The 18,319-nt window shown below is 40.6% G+C and overlaps 2 protein-coding genes across 4 annotated transcripts in view; one reads left to right on the forward strand and one right to left on the reverse strand.

Annotated features, from left to right (window-relative positions):
- Window positions 1-1,742: 1,742 nt before the first annotated feature.
- nherf4b (NHERF family PDZ scaffold protein 4b) lies at window positions 1,743-9,257 on the reverse strand. 2 transcript variants are annotated; one of them, XM_005463004.3, is made up of 11 exons: window positions 8,963-9,257; window positions 6,215-6,242; window positions 4,904-4,968; window positions 4,611-4,822; window positions 4,322-4,520; window positions 4,091-4,227; window positions 3,764-3,968; window positions 3,485-3,681; window positions 3,140-3,349; window positions 2,834-3,049; window positions 1,743-2,738 (listed from the first exon to the last, which is right to left on the reverse strand). In XM_005463004.3, the coding sequence occupies exons 1-11, from the start codon at window positions 8,997-8,999 to the stop codon at window positions 2,706-2,708; spliced, it is 1,539 nt and encodes a 512-aa protein (XP_005463061.1). In that variant the 5' UTR covers window positions 9,000-9,257; the 3' UTR covers window positions 1,743-2,705. The 2 variants fall into 2 exon arrangements, with proteins under 2 accessions (XP_005463061.1, XP_005463060.1); XM_005463003.3 differs by having other exon boundaries at window positions 1,775-2,741; window positions 8,963-9,255.
- A 6,147-nt stretch (window positions 9,258-15,404) lies between these two features.
- cltca (clathrin, heavy chain a (Hc)) overlaps window positions 15,405-18,319 on the forward strand; it is a 32,523-nt gene continuing 29,608 nt past the window's right edge. For both annotated transcript variants that reach the window (XM_005463006.4, XM_005463007.4), the window contains exon 1: window positions 15,405-15,739. In XM_005463006.4, coding sequence (XP_005463063.1) covers window positions 15,698-15,739 — 42 coding nt within the window. In that variant the 5' untranslated portion in view covers window positions 15,405-15,697. The remainder of the gene's footprint in view (window positions 15,740-18,319) is intronic.

Consider the following 18,319-nt stretch of genomic DNA (forward strand, 5'->3'; position numbering starts at 1 on the left):
AATTCAGGAACAGTAAATGCTGTCCCGCTTTGGTTGGCTGTATTCTTTGATGCATCTGTGTAGATTTTGACATAACTGTAATACTGATTAATATATGACTGGCTACTGTCTTCCTTCTTCTTGTCAGTTTTTATTCGGGGTTGGCAAATAATGAAATGTTGCATTACAGCCACCAGCTGGCACGGAGTGTTGCATGCCCTGGTCCAGCTCTGCGAGGAGATCCTCCAGGACATCCAACCATCATCTTTTTAGGAGTCCCAGCATTGTCAGCCATGCATACAAACAGGTGGGGCCAAACAGGTGGGGCCATACAAAGTACTGAGTAGGCCTGCTGCTGACAATGTACATCTCACAACCATGAACTGCTGCAGGATGTGAGAGAGGCAGAGAGCAGCAGAGAGGAGGAGGGAGAAGACAACATGGAGAGAACAATGAAGGCTGTTTTTAGTGTGGGGACACTAAGGACTCAGGGTGGAGGTTAAGGATTGTCCTGAAAAGCAGGCTGATGGACTCAGGGTGGAGGTTGAGGCTGAGAAAGAAAAGGGTCTTCAGCATTGCAACAAAAAGCTAAAAGATGAAAATAAAGACACGCACTCAGACAGAGAATGCATTAACCCACCTACTAACACACACACATGCAATGAGAGCAGCTAACACTCATAAACATGGCCATATCGCTCATCATAAAAATGAGAAACTTTACAGAAACACTTGCAACCAAAAGCTGAGTTCATCCACTGCTAACATAGACCTGCCACATTAGGACAACAGGTTGAAAGTTTTAGTAGACTCTGTGTAGACTGTGTTAAACCCACAGCAGCAGATGGTTAACCACATGATTTTATGGCAGCCTGTTCACCCAGACCTGACCTACAGGACGCACCACTCGCCATCTCTGACCTGAAGGTCTTTGTGGACAATTTGACGTCACGCAACCCCGGACGCCAGTTAAAATCAAGTTGGCCATGTAGCGATCAAAGAACACAGGCAAACACATGGGGTGATACATGATTTTTGACACATTATGGAAACAATCGTTTCTAATGGATTCCATTGCACATCACAAACTTGTGGCTGGATGTCTTATTGCTGCCATAAACTACAGCTGTTTGTAGCTATGGAGCTTATTTTATTATAGTGTGGATGCAGTGGCAAAGCCAGGAGTTAAACACAATATGGAACCAGACCACAGGATGAACACGACAACCACACTAACTTCATCTCTTAGCACAGATTTACAGCATCATTGATCATCTCAAATAAAGTTTATTGAACTCACACCATGTGAAGGTAAAAATATTGCTTGGTGATTGTTGACATGTGACAGCACAGAGCCCAGCCTCGCCGCCGGACTCTGGGATTGAGGCTGCCGATCCAGAGCCGAGCTCTGGCATCCTCTCCTCACACCGCAGCTCTCGCAAGGCCCCTCATAAACCGGAAGCGTCTTGAGCAGCGAGGACAAACTTCATGTGTACTTAGGCATGAGCTGTGTAACCAAGAGTTTGGCTCTGATTGCAAAACTTCCAGTGACAGAAATGTGTCGATTGCCTGCAGCTTCATACATATGCATATGCAGATATTTGTTTCTAGATGACATTTTAAAAGAGTCGTTACTTATATATATGAATAACTGCATTAGTCATACTAGCCTCCTGATGTGGACACATTCCATTTGGATCTTTTTCACCTTATAGCTCATTTTGCCAATAAAATGTTCATATTTTGTTAAAGAATGATTACTGTTGTGTTTTACTGCAAAACAAAGTCTCCAGGATTTTATTTTCTTTAAAAAAAAAAAAAAGTAGCAGCTTTGTAACAAACTAACGACTACATCGTCAAACATTATGAAGATGAGTGAGCTGGAAGGAGGAAAGCTGAAAATTTAGACTAAAGAATTTTTGTAGATGTACAAAGTTGGGAATTATAGTCTCAAAGGAGACAATCACTGGAAACTTCATTATTATTTTCATTTTCTGTGTTTTATGTTTTTGTCTGTGCAATTTATTACATAGGCACTAAAAAAGCATCCTCTGCACTCCAAGTGTGTTGTCACTGATGTAAATTACATTTTCAGATAAACGTTGTTTTAGAAAAAATACAATAAAATGTGCATATTACTGTAGTTTGACTTGTGTTTCTACTTTTATGCATTTTGTATATGTGGGACTGTTCTGGAGAATTCAGCTGTTATGAAAAGGTAAGCCACACAACAAAAGTGTGATTTTTTTTCCTCATAGCGTTATTAATAAAGCCTGAACATCATTGTTTTTTTTATTGGAGTGTTGATGAAATTGATTTAATTGCATAATATTTGCTACACCTTTTTGGTTTTTTAATTATTGCTCAAGAATGTTTTGCGTAATTCATTTTGCTTTTTCAGGGGGAAAAGATCACACCGATCATGTAGAAGTCACAAAAACTATTAAATGTATCAAATATGATACAAATGTCTTTAAAGGGTTATGTCATCTGAGAGAGTTCTAGGACTTGCATCTGGTCTGTTTTCAGGCTTTTAAAAATCTTGCCTGTGATGGGAGAATTTGATCAGTCACATGTTGTTTAACAAAGTAGCATTAAAGTAGTTTGATTGCATCCTATCTTAAGTGAAGTTGTGTTTTGAAATGTTGGCAAGGATTAAAATCCTGGAATTCTTGAGTGGGAGCATCGTGCTGGGAAATGTCTTCCGAGATTTATATCTGTTCCTCTCACAAAGCTGATATCTCGTAATCTTCTTCCTCCTGCTGAGATACAAATATAAACACAAAGTTAAAAACTATGCTTGCTGATGAATTCAGAAATACATTTTTTCCTATTTGTTTAGTCGTTTTGTCACCTCTGCGCGAGTGACATCTTTGCTGGGTGTTTCAGTCTTTTCCATCTTGTTGTAGCATGTCTTATGTGTGACTAGCAATGAAAGAATATGCCCTCCTTCTTCCACAAGCATAGTCACATCTTCCAGAGGTTTTTCTTCCACACTTTGTCCATTGACTTCCTCCACTATGTCACCCACAAGCAGTCCAGCACTCTGCCCAGGACCCCCAGAAGCAACCTACGAGTAAAATGAAAGTTTACAAGATTTGACACAAAACTGAAGCTTATGACTTTTCTGTGTGTGTGTTTATGCAAAAAACACTAAAACCTGACTGATGAAAGTCCCAGGACTCTGTGGGTCGCAGCCTAATTTAAAACCAAATCCCAAAGGGCCTTTCTGGAGAGAGCAGAGTCTAAGATTACTTGAGACATCCATTTCCTTTGGTGGTGAATTCTCCTCTGCAGAAGTCGGCACACTGCTCTCCTTTCCTTCATCAGCTGCATCATCCTCACAGAAAAGAAGCGGAGACAGACCCAGCTGCAGGAGAGAAAACAAAGGAAAGACGTAACAATATCACAGTATCAGGTGTGGCCTCCAAATGGGTGCACAACCCTCGATGTACACTTGAAACATCTGGAAAAGCAGTGCATGTATGTGGTAAGTGATGGCCACCTGTGTATAAAACTCTAGCCCCTTGGGAGTGATGGTGGTGAGATAGACCTCTCGTCCGCTCAGCTTCACTCTGTCCACAACCTCCTCATGCTTCAGTGACTCCACTGACTCGCCGTTGACCTCCAGCAGCAGCTCTCCATCCCTCACACCCGCCCTCTCTGCAGGACTGCCTCTGGTCATTTCACGCAGAATGTGATCTGTTGGTTAATATGTACCCAGTTTATTTGACAGCAAAACAGTGAAAATGATTCAGTTTTCTGCAATTTTTCATCATCTCACATGTGCGTCCTGATGGCGCTTTCTCCAGCCGTAGAAGAAAACCAAAGCTCTCAGACACAGAGATCAGGTGGAGTGTTCGGGCTCTATAAGGTAGCTGATGAGGGGTAGCCATGGTGGGCAGGATGGGGAGCCTCCTTTGCGTGTACTTCTTTTCAGTCTCACTGTCGATCACTAAGATGGTGATGTGATCACCACATTTCTTCATCTACAATAAAATATAAATATATTATTGTTAGACCAAAGGTGTTTTTTTCTTTGTACATGCGTTATCTGTTGCATCACTCTGAGGCCAAAATCTATGAAAACAGTTACAAAAAGTCCACAAACCATTTTGCTGAGCGCAAAGTGTGTGAGATCGGACACCATCGCTCCATTTATCCACACCAGGCGATCTCCCTTGCACACCGCTGCCTTTTCAGCTGCACCTCCTGCCACTGGGTTCACTACAAAGCGTCCTTTCTCTCCTACGGAGCCGAAACAGGAGCAGCATCTGAATAACACTGCACACACTTCGATCTCAAATCTTAGGCTTCTTGCAATTACGGGGAGACGTTTTACCTTCCAAAGGAGTAACGGTGATGCCCAGACCTGAAACAGGATCCCTGGTGATGTGACAAAGCCTGGGTGGTTTGCAGCTCTCATCCATGTGGGCCAGACGCTTCAGGTCCTGACCTCGGGACACAGCCCGTTCATAATCCTCTCCATCCAGCACTAATAAACACAACTGGTGTCTGCTTATCTTTATCTTCCTAGCCACCTGATTCATACATTTGGAAACAGATCCAGTCAGACAGCTTTAGTGTTGCTTCTGTGGTTTCTGTTTAACTATGAAGGGAGCTTGTCTTACCTCAGGGTGAGGAACATCATCAATATAGCAGTTGTTAACTTCTAGCAGTCTGTCTCCATCTCGAAGGCCGCTACGCTCTGCGACCCCACCCGACACCACATTTCTAATTATGTGTCCCTGACGGCCCCTCTCCACACGCAGATGGAAGCCGTAGAACTCGCCATCCTCACGTTTAAGGATACACGAGCGTGGGATTGGCGTCCACACAGAGTCTGAACCAGGAGATACACAAGAGCACCGTCATAAAGCAAGCAGGCTTTCCCCAATGGCTACTACACAGGCAAGCGGGGTACCTGCATCATCTGTGATGACCATCACTGGGTTGTCTATTCCCTCTTTAGGATTAAATGTAAATCTCCTTAAAAGAGAGACACGTACTTTAATTACAACTTCATAGTAAGTTCTAATATAAATTATTAAAGTAATTCTCACTCTGTGTGCAATACAGCATGTACAGCACGGAGTGCGCTGTAATCATGGTGCTGCTCCTAGTTTTGTGTCTTTCTACATTTAATGCAGTAAAGTTTATGCAAAGTGCACTTTAATTGCACTTTGCATATTTCATAATTGGTCTTATCTTGTATCGAGAGTTTTAAAGATTACACGGTTCCAAAAGTCAGCATGCTAAGCCATTCAAACGCTGGTAGATTCACTGACAGTTATACATCTATAAAGTTGGTAACCCCGTGCATCTAGAGGTCACGTAACACACTGGTGTGTTAGTTTTGATACACATTGCACATCACGACATACATGAACATAAAGAAAACCAAAATGTTGAACCATAATCTTCTTGCAGTGTTCACATTTAGTTCACTTTTATTCCTCATACTGAACTGTTAAATTTATCTTGTGTTTTATTTTCCCTCTTTTACTGGTGCTGGGCGGTCTGTATGTCTGCTGGCATCAAGTGAGCCTGGGATGGGCCCTAGAATATTACAGGAAGTGCTGATTGGTGCATGCCACATTTTGCTAAATGACTAGTCAAAAATAAAATTTTGATTCTTGAGTTATATACTTTGTTATTTTGTATTTTTTTACTGAGTTCAAGAAGCAATTAAACAGTTGCTTATGTTTTTTTTTGCTATTAGATCATTTGTTGTTTTATGTTTCCCCTTGTGTGTCTCGAGGCTGTCGGGTCAATTTTGGTCATTGTTGGTTTGTTCAGATTGAGTTTGCATCTGTTTGTTTTATATTTACCTAAAACTAAACTTGGAACTTGGAAAATAGAATAAAATAATAATAATTTAAAAAAATAAAGTAAACTTTGCTTTAGTTAGTTTTTACTGTAATACCTGCGCTGATGACACATGTCCTCATTAGAATAATAAACACTGAAACGAATGAAAACTAAACTAAAACTAAACGTTTTCAAAGACTTTAAAAACTAATCTGAAAGAAGAAAATCCATTCTGGACACTAAGTAAAGTTCAAAATGAATTAAAAAATAAAATAATAATTAGAAAATACAAAACTATGTTGCCATTATAACTTCAGCTTAGTTTTTTTAAAGGTGCAGAATTATAACTTGATTCTCCAACTTGATGACCACTGAAATAAGTCAAACGCATTAATGCAAGAAATGAAATGAAATGCAGACTTACTCTCTCAAACCACCGTCAGCCACCAAACCTTTTGAAAGAGAAATTGCAGTGAACATCAAAGAAACTGTATGTATGACGTTTAAATAGTACATTTATAATAATCTAATATTAATATATAATAATAAACTCTATAATAATATTTCCATATATATATCACACACAATATGTAAGATTATCCATTTTTCAATTTTTATTGAACTTATTCTTTATCAGTTGCTGTTGGCACATTAAAGCTTACTAATATTAAAAACATAATTTGAACATGCAGCTCTGTGAAAGTCTGCGATGGTCTGTCTGCCAGACGGTGAGGCATCAGCTACGCAATCAGAGCTGGATGTGACTGGTGACTATCAGTAGAGGGTTCATAAAACAGGGACTGACTTTGTTTGATTATCTTTAGTCTTTGTCCTCTCTAAAAGCCGAAGGAATTCAAAAACCTGAAAGCTGAAAACGTCCAAAAAGTGCGTGACATCACGCTGTATGAATGAGTGTTGTTTTATAGATGTAATCTGAAGGCTAAACTGACATTCAGTAAGATTTTATAAGAGACTAATTTGTTTTCGCTCTTTCTTCTTCTGCTTACTCCTTATCAACAGTGTGGTGGAGGAATGCGGATGGACCAACACAGAAGAGCAACCTCATCAGGCCAGGACTCTGCAGTCTATTTACACCTGCAGGCCAGTGGACACTCGTTCAACGATGAGGATGTACACATCCTGGACAGGGAGGAACGCTGGTTTGAGCGCCGAGTCAAGGAGGCCATTTACGTGAAAAGGGAAAGACCATCTCTGAATGGAGGAGGGGGCCTAAGGGTCCATCTGTCACCATCTTACAATGCTGTGATTGCAGCCATTCCCCAACTCTCTGTGAATGGGACTCATGGCCACTGATCAGTGGGTTTTGGTCAGTGGTTGTTGATCAGTGGTCAGGAGAATTTGCACAATTATGATTAAGGAACTGACCTCACAGCCCATTGTTCCTTCACTGAGCTGGTTTCAGTCATTATGCAAATGTACTGTTGATAAGATTGGAAACCTGCAGTCAGCTGAGACTGAAGGAGTCACCTGGATGATGATGAAACGTTTCTCCCACAAAACGCTACGTCCAGATGAACAGAATCAACTTGTACAGCAGTACCCACTAAGGTACCACCCCCTCGGACAGCATTCTTGTGAACTCCACATTACTAAACTTGTAACAATTTTTTACTGCAATTTACCAGAAAAACTGGATTTATCTGGCATTCAAACACAGTCACAGCTTTATCTCTGCACCTCACCACGCACAGGAAGAAGAGACCACTGTGTGCCACCTTGCCACTGAAATACAAGACCGATATAGAATGAAACAAATGAATGTGTTAAATACTTTTCCATTCATTTTCTCTTATCCAGTTTAGACTGTCAGGAGCACGGCCCAGCTGATGTTGGGCAAGAGACAGGCTTCGCTGTCAACAGGTTTGCCAGTCTGTTCCAGGGCTAAATTTATTTAACTGAACAATAAATGAATAAATTAAAAAAGTGGCTATTTTATCTAAATTCATTTTGGTTTCAACCACTTTCAATTTTAAAAGAAACAGTGTAAACTTTAGCAGTGCCTTTCCTACATAAGAACATACACTCTGTGGACTAAAGAAGAGCTCAGTGTTTGTGCTGATGTTGGAGCTCCGCTGTATCGAGCCAGCTGAGCGGTGGAGACTTTTATGGATTTTATGAGCGACCCCAGTGAACTCTCTAAAATGACCCACCAGTGTTTGTAAAGAGCTTAGATGCTTGATTTTACACACCTGTGGCATTGGGACTGAAGAGGTGTGGGAAAATACCCTTTTTTATATAATGCATGTATAGCCTTAAGGCCCGAGACATAGTTATTAATGTTCTATAATTATCTGACTTTTTTCATATTACAATAGCCCTGACAGAAAACTGACAGGAAAGAACGTTTTATTTTTAAGAGTATGACTTTGCTGTTGTTAAGGAGCAAGAATAGACTCGACTAACGTCTCCAAAAAAAGAAAATCTTTGACTTAAAAAAAAAGTCAGAGACTTGTTTGCAAAGTGTAAAGCTGACACTAAAGTGTCACCCTCCTCTAATCTACAACACTCCTTATCTGTGGTCAAATATGCCAGCTACATGGAGTCCTTGTTTCTCTGTCACAGTGTAAAATGAATACAAACATGAAAAAGAAATGGCATGCTTAAACCATTTACTCCCAGAGAAATCCAGATTTCAGAGCAAATCTACGCAGCTCTCATGAACATATGGGCAGAACAGCGTATACTGCAGGTACTTGAGTGCAGCTAATGGGTCACTGTTTGCTTACCCTCCCCGATAAACCTTTTTTTTTAATGATCTAGGACACGGTGATCCTGCAGACACTCAAAGACAAACTCCTGGAGCTCAGCTCGGTCTGGGGAAAACTAGAACGAGCTGTTCGAAGTATGAATAATAAACTGTGATTAATCTTTTCTACTTTTTTCCTGGAAGTATCCAGTTTTGAAACATTTTAAATCTATAATTCATTAACTTTAACTATTTAATCATGTCAACACTGTTTAACTGCAACTTTCTGTTAAAATAAATCCCAAATGCTTTACAGTAGAATACTAGGAAATGTGATACACATGTATTGATATAAGGAAACAGAAAAATAAAGCGCACATAAGGTTAAAACATACAGAACAAAAGCACAACATATATTCGACTGAATAAAAAACAAAGACAACGCTCGAAGTTTGAATGTTTTACCTCTGCTTGATTTCATGGTGTGTTTCTTTCCCATCATGTGCCACAGTTTGGCCACAGTGGGAGCACTGTCTGTCCAAATATTTATTTTGATTCCACGGAGAGACTCCTCCCGGGCTCCTCCCCTTGAGATACACTGGGGTAAATGTTTAATCTGTGTGTGATAATTTCAGCTTACACCCAATGCCTGTGGGTGATGTCTGTGCTGCATAGTTCTGTGGACTGAAAGTGCGAGGACTTTCTGTTCTGTCTCAACAAATGACTTTTAGTTAAAACTGGTTTTAATTAAAACTACATGTGTGCCCAAGTGATAGGCTGTCAAAGCCTGAGCTACAGAAACTTTGCAATAAAATTTCAAGAACGGGTTCAAAGTTGAACTGACTGACTGGAAATAAAGACAAAAGGAAGATGGAAGAGAATGGTAAGCAATCAGAAGTCAGTCATCTATTTCAGCTGAAAACATTAATGACCACATATGACCTGGTAGTAAATATGTTAGACAGATAACCTGAGCCTGAAATGTCTGCTCAGCTTCAGAGGAGCAGTTGTATTGTGCAACACTGCAGTTTTTGGTGTTGACCTGATACTAAGTAATTACAGGGCCAGATACCAATACTGATCCCAATATGTCTTGATGCATGTTCTATCATCCCAGTAAGGAAATCCCAAAACATCCCAAAACATCCCAAAACGTTGATTCTGTTCATTTGGACGCAACAGCTCCTCCATTCAGAGATGGTCTTTCCCTTTTCACGTAAATGGCCTCCTCGACTCCGCGCTCAAACCAGCGTTCCTCCCTGTCCAGGATGTGTACATCCTCATCAATGAAAGAGTGTCCACTGGCCTGTAGGTGTAAATAGACTGCAGATAAGGTGGCTCTTCTGTGTTGTGCCATCCACATTCCTCCACCACACCGTTGATAAGGAGTAAGCAGAAGAAGAAAGAGTGAAAACAAATTAGTCTCTTATAAAATCTTACTGAATATCAGTTTTGCTTTCATATTACATCTATAAAACAACTCATTCATACAGCGAATGGGAACCATGAAGAGGCCGCCAGGACAGCTGCAACCATCAAGTACCTGCAGAGGGTCCGGCAAGTCCTGAGGAGTCAGCTGAACGGTAAGAACAAGATCCGGGCCATCAACACCTACGCCCTGCCCGTGATCAGGTACTCTGCTGGGATAATAAGCTGGCCAAAGGAGGAGATAGAAATCACTGACATCAAGACCAGGAAGCTCCTGACCATGTATGGAGGGTTTCACATCAAGTCCAGCACCCTGAGGCTGTACGCTAAGCGGAAGGAAGGGGTCCGGGGACTGGAAGGTGTCAGCACCATGGCCCACGATGAGGCAGCGAACATCCATGAGTACATCAGGAAGATGGCCCCAACCGACCGCGTGCTGAGTGAATACCTCAGGCAGCAGAAACCCAAGAAAGAGGAGGAAGAGGAGGCACCATCATGGCAGGATAGGCCCCTGCATGGTATGTACCACCGGCAGATAGAGGAGGTGGCTGATATCCAGAAATCCTACCAGTGGCTGGACAAAGCTGGACTGAAAGACAGCACAGAGGCACTAATCATGGCAGCACAAGAACAAGCTCTGAGCACAAGATCCATAGAGGCTGGGGTCTATCACACCAGGCAAGACCCCAGGTGCAGGCTGTGTAAAGATGCCCCAGAGACAATCCAGCACATAACAGCAGGGTGCAAGATGCTAGCAGGCAAGGCATACATGGAACGCCATAACCAAGTGGCCGGCATAGTGTACAGAAACATCTGTTCCGAGTATGGCCTGGAAGTCCCGAGGTCAAAATGGGTGGTGGAGAATGACTGAGCTAAGATCCTGTGGGACTTCCAGATACAGACGCACAAATAGACAGATGGCTAACCAACCGGACATAGTGGTGGTAGACAAGACAAGAAGTACCAAGGGCTCGGAGAAGAGCTGGAGAAGATGTGGAGGGTGAAGGTAACAGTGGTCCCAGTGGTAATTGGAGCACTAGGTGCGGTGACTCCCAAGCTCAGCGAGTGGCTCCAGCAGATCCCGGGAACAAGTAGTGATTATTAAGAAAATCGCATCAAAATCTAGGTTCAACCAACCCAAAATAGCCCTCTCCCTCACATGCACACGCACAAAGACGGCCCACTTACTACCTTTAGTTTTATTTGGAGAGATGTTAGGTTACTTTTTATACGTTGTTTAGAGACACGCATTCTATATGGAACATTTAAAGAGTCAAAGTTGAAAAAGATTTAAACAAAACCACAGTTTTTTCTTTGTAAAAGAAATATACAGCTGGTACAGGAGTGAAAAGCAACAACAAAAAGCAAAGCCAAAGTAGCCACAGGGTGTGTGATCTGGGGGAGAATCTCACAAGGATGATAAGTTATTTCGTTTTTAGCAGAGAGCATGTTGCAGTTCAGGATAAACAAGACACACTAGGACAGAGCAATACTACCAATAACAACTTTAAACATGGAAAATATTATAATGCTGCAAGTGATGTTTTATATGCATGAATTTTGGCCATAACACAGAAAGACAAGTTCCACCTTCTGTTGCCACATGTTATAAGAGTATGACAATAACCAGAATATTGACAAGGTAGGAAACGGTAGGAAAATTGAAATATAACAAAGTTTCAGACAGCCAGTAATGGATCTGAGACCTCACTGGTAATGCCATTTCATATACACGCCAACCCACTGAACGAAACAGGAACCCAGGGAATGGAAGTATTTCTTCAGACTTTTCTGCTGTTTAAATAATTTTCAGTTTCCAGTCCTTCTCCCTGCCTTTTTATTCAGTAGTTTAGCATTTTGACTGTTCAGAGATCATATGCTTATGCTTAAAGATGCGCCTCGTTTCAGTATGAGAACAGGGACAAAACTCTTCCATCAATTCAAATTTTACATTCAGGTCTAATTAGAGCCTCGCTCCACTAGGTGGCATCAAAATCCAAATAACTGCCTCCAGTGAAACCAGTCCTTTAAGGTTTTATTGAAATGCTGAAAAACATGTTATTGTAATTAAATTACCTCAAAAATAGTGAATAAAAGGATCATTATTTTTCACCTTTCACCTCATGCAAAAATGTTGTGACAAAGCTGGTGCTGATTTAGACTGTCATCTGGGACTTGTGACACACTAAACTGCTGCCTGTTTGAAAGGAGCAAAGGCCCTCACACAGTCAATTAGTAACTTCCCTTGAACTGTTGTTCAAAGGTTAGGCTACAATGTACATGTGACTGAGGTGCATGAGCAGAAATGTAAAGGGTCAAGATGATTAGTGCAAGCATTATTTGGCGTGTGTCTGGAATAAACTAGAAACTGATAAATTATACACACAAAAACAGCATAGCATGTGTCCCTTAACCACTGGCTGTTTTAGTGGCACAGGCAGATGGAGGAAAAGGGAAAGAAACAGAAGAGGAGCTTTTCAATATCAGTTCCGGATCCCAGTGTCAGTCCCTCTCAGTCATTCCTGATGGGATCCTCCCAGGCACAGGAAGACACAGAGCTCCCATCTGTGGCTAAATGCTTGCCAAAGCACTGGGGTGTACTAGCGGTCAAGAATATGGGTAAAGGAGACAGTTACCTTTTTGTAAGTTGCTTCCAGTTACACATATCCCTGAGTCCAAGCATGGCTGCTCCTTTCACTGAGCTACATGGACGACGCTTCTGTTATAAGACAATCAGAATGAAAGACCAGGGCAAGGGTGGCATAACTACCAGTGCTGCCCCTCATTTTGCATGAAATCTGCAGCTATACTTTCAGTGTCAGCAGGCCAGTGTGACGTGCTGATAGTCCCAAAGCCACTCTTTCATCGTAGCACACATGGTGTCTCTGTCTTGGGTTTCCTCGGCCTGTGAATCCATGGCAACAGCAGCCTGAATGGTCTATTCAGGACACTCTTTACTACGCTCTCCCCTGAAACTATAGAGAAGTAAACAAACGCCATAGGTGGTCTGTTCCTGATGCAGGCCCACATTATAAGTAGATGAGTTCTTTTTATTAGACTTGGACAAACAAAATTCATCAGCTCATTTCCAGAAAAACTGAAATTCAAAAATCTCGTTGTCCTCTGCATCTTAGCAGCCTCCACTGAACTTGCTTCTGTCACGTTCCCCTGATGGGTCTAGGCGGCGAGGGGGAAGTAACAAAAAGTGTCCAGGTCAGAAAAAGGAGTCAAGGAAGCAAAGCGGTTAAATTAAATAATTTTATTAAGGTAGCTCAACTAAAAGAGACGGACAAGCCGCTATCACCATTTAAGGAAAACAAACAAAACTCAAGCGTTGGTCAATAAAGTAAAAAGTAAGTCAAAAAGAGAGAGCAGCTCACTAACTGCAAATACACCAAACACACAGCTTGCTAGCTGCAACCACACTAATGGCACACTGGCCCAGAGCTCACCTTTCCCTGGGCTTAACTGCTTTTAATTACTGACGAGAGTCAGCTGCACAAAAGAAAAAAGGTGGCAGCTAAGGCAGGAGAGACGGTCGGACACGCCCACACAGACAACTTCAGGAGGCGGCCCTGCTAGGGCTGTAGCACTTCATATGTGCTTAATGTGAGTCAAGAGTGACAGTCAGGCTGGTTTTCACACTGTGTGCATGCGTGCATATGTGTGTATGTTTGTGGTCAAAAACCTCCCAACAGCAGTCAGACTGTACAATATGCACAGAGGATAAATCGCTGTTGGAACAGCTACAAAAATAAATATGGGTTAAAATGCGCTTTGTACACGTATAAAATTAAGTCCCTGTGACATTTCTGTGTATTTTTTGTGTATTTTTCTGTGTATTTTAGCACATTTTTGGCAGTTTTACTTTTTCTCATTCATTTATTCTTTTCTACTGTGTGTCTAATACAGTACATCTAACAAGTGTGAGATTAATAAAGTCTATATCCACCTATGTTGTAGTAAAGAACTATCAAAAATGTGATCAGATAAGATAAAAGTAAAGGAGCTTAGAAGATAGGTGGGATCTAACCAATGAAGGGTGTCGATACATAAGAACATATAAGAAGAGTTGGCCATTCTGACAGTTATCTTTATTTCATTTTATTGTATTTTATTAGATATCTGTTAGTCATCATATGAATGCTATGAATCGTCATCTTTTGTATAAACACTGAATCCTGTTTTTTTTTAATGTGCAGAACTGGCTTAGTCCCTGCTGTTGTTCAGTTCCCATCTGCAGGCAAGAACAACAATAATCTGATCAGATGTTCACCACCTCAAATTTAATCCCCCTATAACACACTTTATGCGCAGTAATCTTGGAGGATGGTACCACAGCATCTTGACACGATTGACTAATACATGCAGATCTAGTCGTTTTCCTGCGATGTCTGTTTCCTCAGAAGCTATAATTGCTGGCTCGACAGAATGAAATTTCTGCTGAAAGGTCAGCTCACTTAGGAGATGGCTTTCCCATAATTCAGTTTTATGTTGAGCAATAAGGTTACATCCTCTGCCAACAGAAATTGTGGATGTAAAAAAGGGAAATGAATACTCACTGAAATGCATGCACACTCCACCCAACACATATTGCATACATCTGAACAAAACAGACAATTTCTGCTATTAAACTTTCTAAGCATAATATTTCACACATTATAATTCCTTTGACTGCCAAATTATAGAAAATAGATTCTAGTCGTCATGTGAATTCATAGGTATAGATTTCAGGGAGAACACAAGGGGACACAGCCTTACAAATATTTAGGACACACAAAGTTAATAAATAAATAAATTAATTAATAAATAAAAAGCAGTAAAACTACTGAGGAATGCGTCGAAGTGTTAAGTATACTTTTACAATTAAAGACATTTTCTTGATAAATTGTTGCAGGGCCGATTACAAACATTCACCAGGGACAGGTCCCCCCAAACCCCGCAAGGCTGAAATTAAACAACACAAACACAATGGCGTGTATCAATTGGCACTGTAGTGAAAACGTAGTCCTTTAATGTGAACCATGCTGTGTATACCGCGTATTGACCAGTAAGTTTTTGATAAGGATCAAGAAAATATATATTATCATAAGGAAATAATCTCCTCTGAGCATTTAAAGCGTAATTCAAAGTAATTCAGCGCTGTCCCGTAATTAGAATGAAGTTGAATTACTCGTTTGAGTACCGAGTGATCGGATTGGCTGAGAGGAACAAGTGTACAGCTACTATACACCGCGTAGGAATGACGTTAATTTAGAAAGACGAATGATGTGGCAAAAATCAAAGGGCGAACAGAAAGAAGTAGTCCCACTTTTACGTTTGTTCTCATATATTTTTATGCTGAAGTTCAGTGTCTTGTTTTGATATTTTAAACAACAATTAAAATGTTATAAATGTTTTAAACAAACGGCAACATACTAAGCACAGTTCACTTTTTAAAAGTCTAAATACGTATCCATCCGCCTTATTGAGAGCACTTCCATTTCCGGGATGTTTTCTCTGCTGACCAACCTCCACCGCCATTGCAGGTCCAGGGAGTCGGTGTAGTGACAGTCGTTAGCCGGGGAAGACCGCAAGTAAACAGTTAAGGGAAGGAATAAAAGAAAAATAAAGTACAGTCACACCGACAGCGCGTTTTAAACAAGGCGTAGAATTCGCTTACAATTGGACTTTAGACTAGAGACTTCCTGGCTGTCCGGCTAGGATCTGAGAGAAGCAGCCGTAGTTTGTTAGCATTAGAAGAGACCGGAGGAGAGTGAGAGAGGAACCGCCATGGCTCAGATCCTGCCTATTCGCTTTCAGGAGCACCTGCAGGTATGTGGATCAATGAATGGTTAAATTGTTTGATAAAGTTCATCTTTCGGTCGCAATAACTGCCAGACTGACTGTCGCTTCAGAGACTCTCAACACAAGTTTGAGATTGCTAGCAAGCTAAGTTAGCGTTTGGTGCTACGCTAACTAGCTTGACAGGGTGGATGACGTTTGTCTTGGCTAGTAGCATCAAGCATTCTTGCTAACACTTTGCTTACCCACCCTTGTTCGCTACTTTAAGTCTGAAATACAGAAATACGGCATATAAATAATGCTAATACGTCGCAGTGATGAACGGAAATATGTGTTTACCATTTCTCATAAGTATTTGCCCCATTCACAGCAAAAGTGTTCATTTTCTAGCAGTGGCTATTGCTGTCGTTGGCATTAATCGTCACTATCAGTGCCTTGTAATCGTGTGATTCAGAAATGAAATAGTTATCCTTATTGTCGCCTGTTGCGACACCGCTGAATCGATTTCTTTAAATCACCATACGGCGCAAAAAATTATTAAAACTTCTACACCCGCCTTATTTGTCTGCGCCCTGATTATATGTACCGTCGTGTTAATTTGAAAGTGATTGTCTGACCTCAAGGGGATATCACGTTGGCTGGTTGTACAAATGGTCATGTGGTATGTTAGATAGCAATCCAGCGCCCGTGCTGAATGACTTTGCCAAAGTTAGCTGTGGCTCAAGAATTCACGGAGCCTCCTTTTCTATTCAGTACTCTTTCTTTTTTATCTCCGAGGCACACCTTGATAGCAACGGAGCTGCTATTAAAGATTTTTATACTATTAGTCAGTTCTTCCTTTTTGTGCAGTCCCACGTATTACCTGGATTGTACTTACTTCATGCTTTAAATGGCCACACCTTTACTATAATATCAATAAAACTGCTTTCAGGTCAGGTGGGGGAAGCAGGAAGCCTATGGAGTCAGTCTAAAGTGCTCCTGAATTTCAAGATGTAATGAATAAAACAGACTTTTCGTGTCTAAATCAAGCTTCAAATGGGAACTGTGATCCACCCAAGTCTGTATTTTGTCTTTATTAAACAATTATCTTTGTCATCCAGCGACTAAAGACTTTGGGTGTCACATGAGACTAATAATTTGGTGTCAAGAAAGACATTTAAGCTTTGATCAGTAGCACTGAGTTGTAAAAAGGGGATCAGACGTTATGTTCATTGGCTTTGGGGGTTATTGTTACATTAAGTCATTTGCTCAGTAACAGGTTAGCTGAGTGGATATTTGAACACCGGGTTCCTGATGTTACTTTTTCTTGCTGTTCAGACTCTAATCCTAATTGCATGTTTTAAGAGATTAGCAATGTAGTAGTATGGTACTGCTGTTCTTGCTCATAGCAGGTAAATGCTATGGGTTGGTCAGACTGTAATTTGTGTCTGCTAAATCTGTCAAACCACAGATAATTAACATTTTCAGTACAGCACAGCATTCCCTTTTACTACATTCTTAATTCATAAAGAAGTTAATTCATGTCACAGACATTGATGAGTTAATATGTAGGCCTATCACATGGGGTTGTATGGAGGCTGGGCTTCACAAAGCTATGCAAAGACCTTTTGTGCCTACAGTTACAATGAAATTATTATTGAATGATTTTTGACTTGCTTATTAAGTCCTTTTGGTTGTAGAAGCAAACAGAGCAATACATGCGCTGTCATCCCCTAACAGTAAATCTTTCTCTTTCAAATGTGTTGAACATTTAACTCATTGAACTCACAAATTTCACAGTCAGCTGCAAGGTGAATGTATTTTTTGTGCTTGTTCTTAGGTCCATCTTTAAACAATGATGCCATAGCTTTTAATTAATGTCCTGTACTGTAATTCGCAGACACATCAGGTTATGTTATGTGACAAACACCAAAGGGATCTTCAGCACATATCACTAATGCATGACCTGCATATGCTGTTTCATTCATGATGCATATGGAGTTTCTGAACAAATGCATGTTAGAATCACTGCAAGAATTTCTTTTACTTTTGACTTGGTCAAACTCTTTAGCTGTCCGTTTAATTATACTCATGAAGTAATCTTTTTTTTTTTTTTTTCTAATTACACCAGTATACCAGCTAATGGTTACCACATTTATTTGTTTGTTTAAGCCTGGATTATCTGTGAGAAACATCTTATATCTTTCTTAGTCCAATTACTGAATCGCCAGATGAGGCTGAGCTCATTTGATCAAATGGCTAACTGTCTGTGCCTAGATGCAAAGCCTATCATTTCACCTTATGGTTAATGTTCTTTTTGCTTTGTTCATGTGGAGCAGAAATATTTACATAGTGCTGCTAGCCGTGTTTTATTTCTTAAGCTAGTTGGCAGGAATCCATCCAACATAAGATTGTGGCCCAATGGTGATATTTTATAATTAGTACTATTGTGATCACTAGCCAGTGCCAAAACCATTTATACTTATATTTTATTTATCCATAAAATAAAAATTGTGGATACAAGAATGTTAAAAAAACAATTCAGCTTCTCTAATGTTACATATAATATGAATCATCTCATCATCACATCTCATTTTCCAATAGGCTAATCTAAGTCCACAAAGCTGCCTA

This window comes from Oreochromis niloticus, linkage group LG10 (assembly GCF_001858045.2).
Source record: "Oreochromis niloticus isolate F11D_XX linkage group LG10, O_niloticus_UMD_NMBU, whole genome shotgun sequence".
NCBI classification, from domain to species: domain Eukaryota; kingdom Metazoa; phylum Chordata; class Actinopteri; order Cichliformes; family Cichlidae; genus Oreochromis; species Oreochromis niloticus.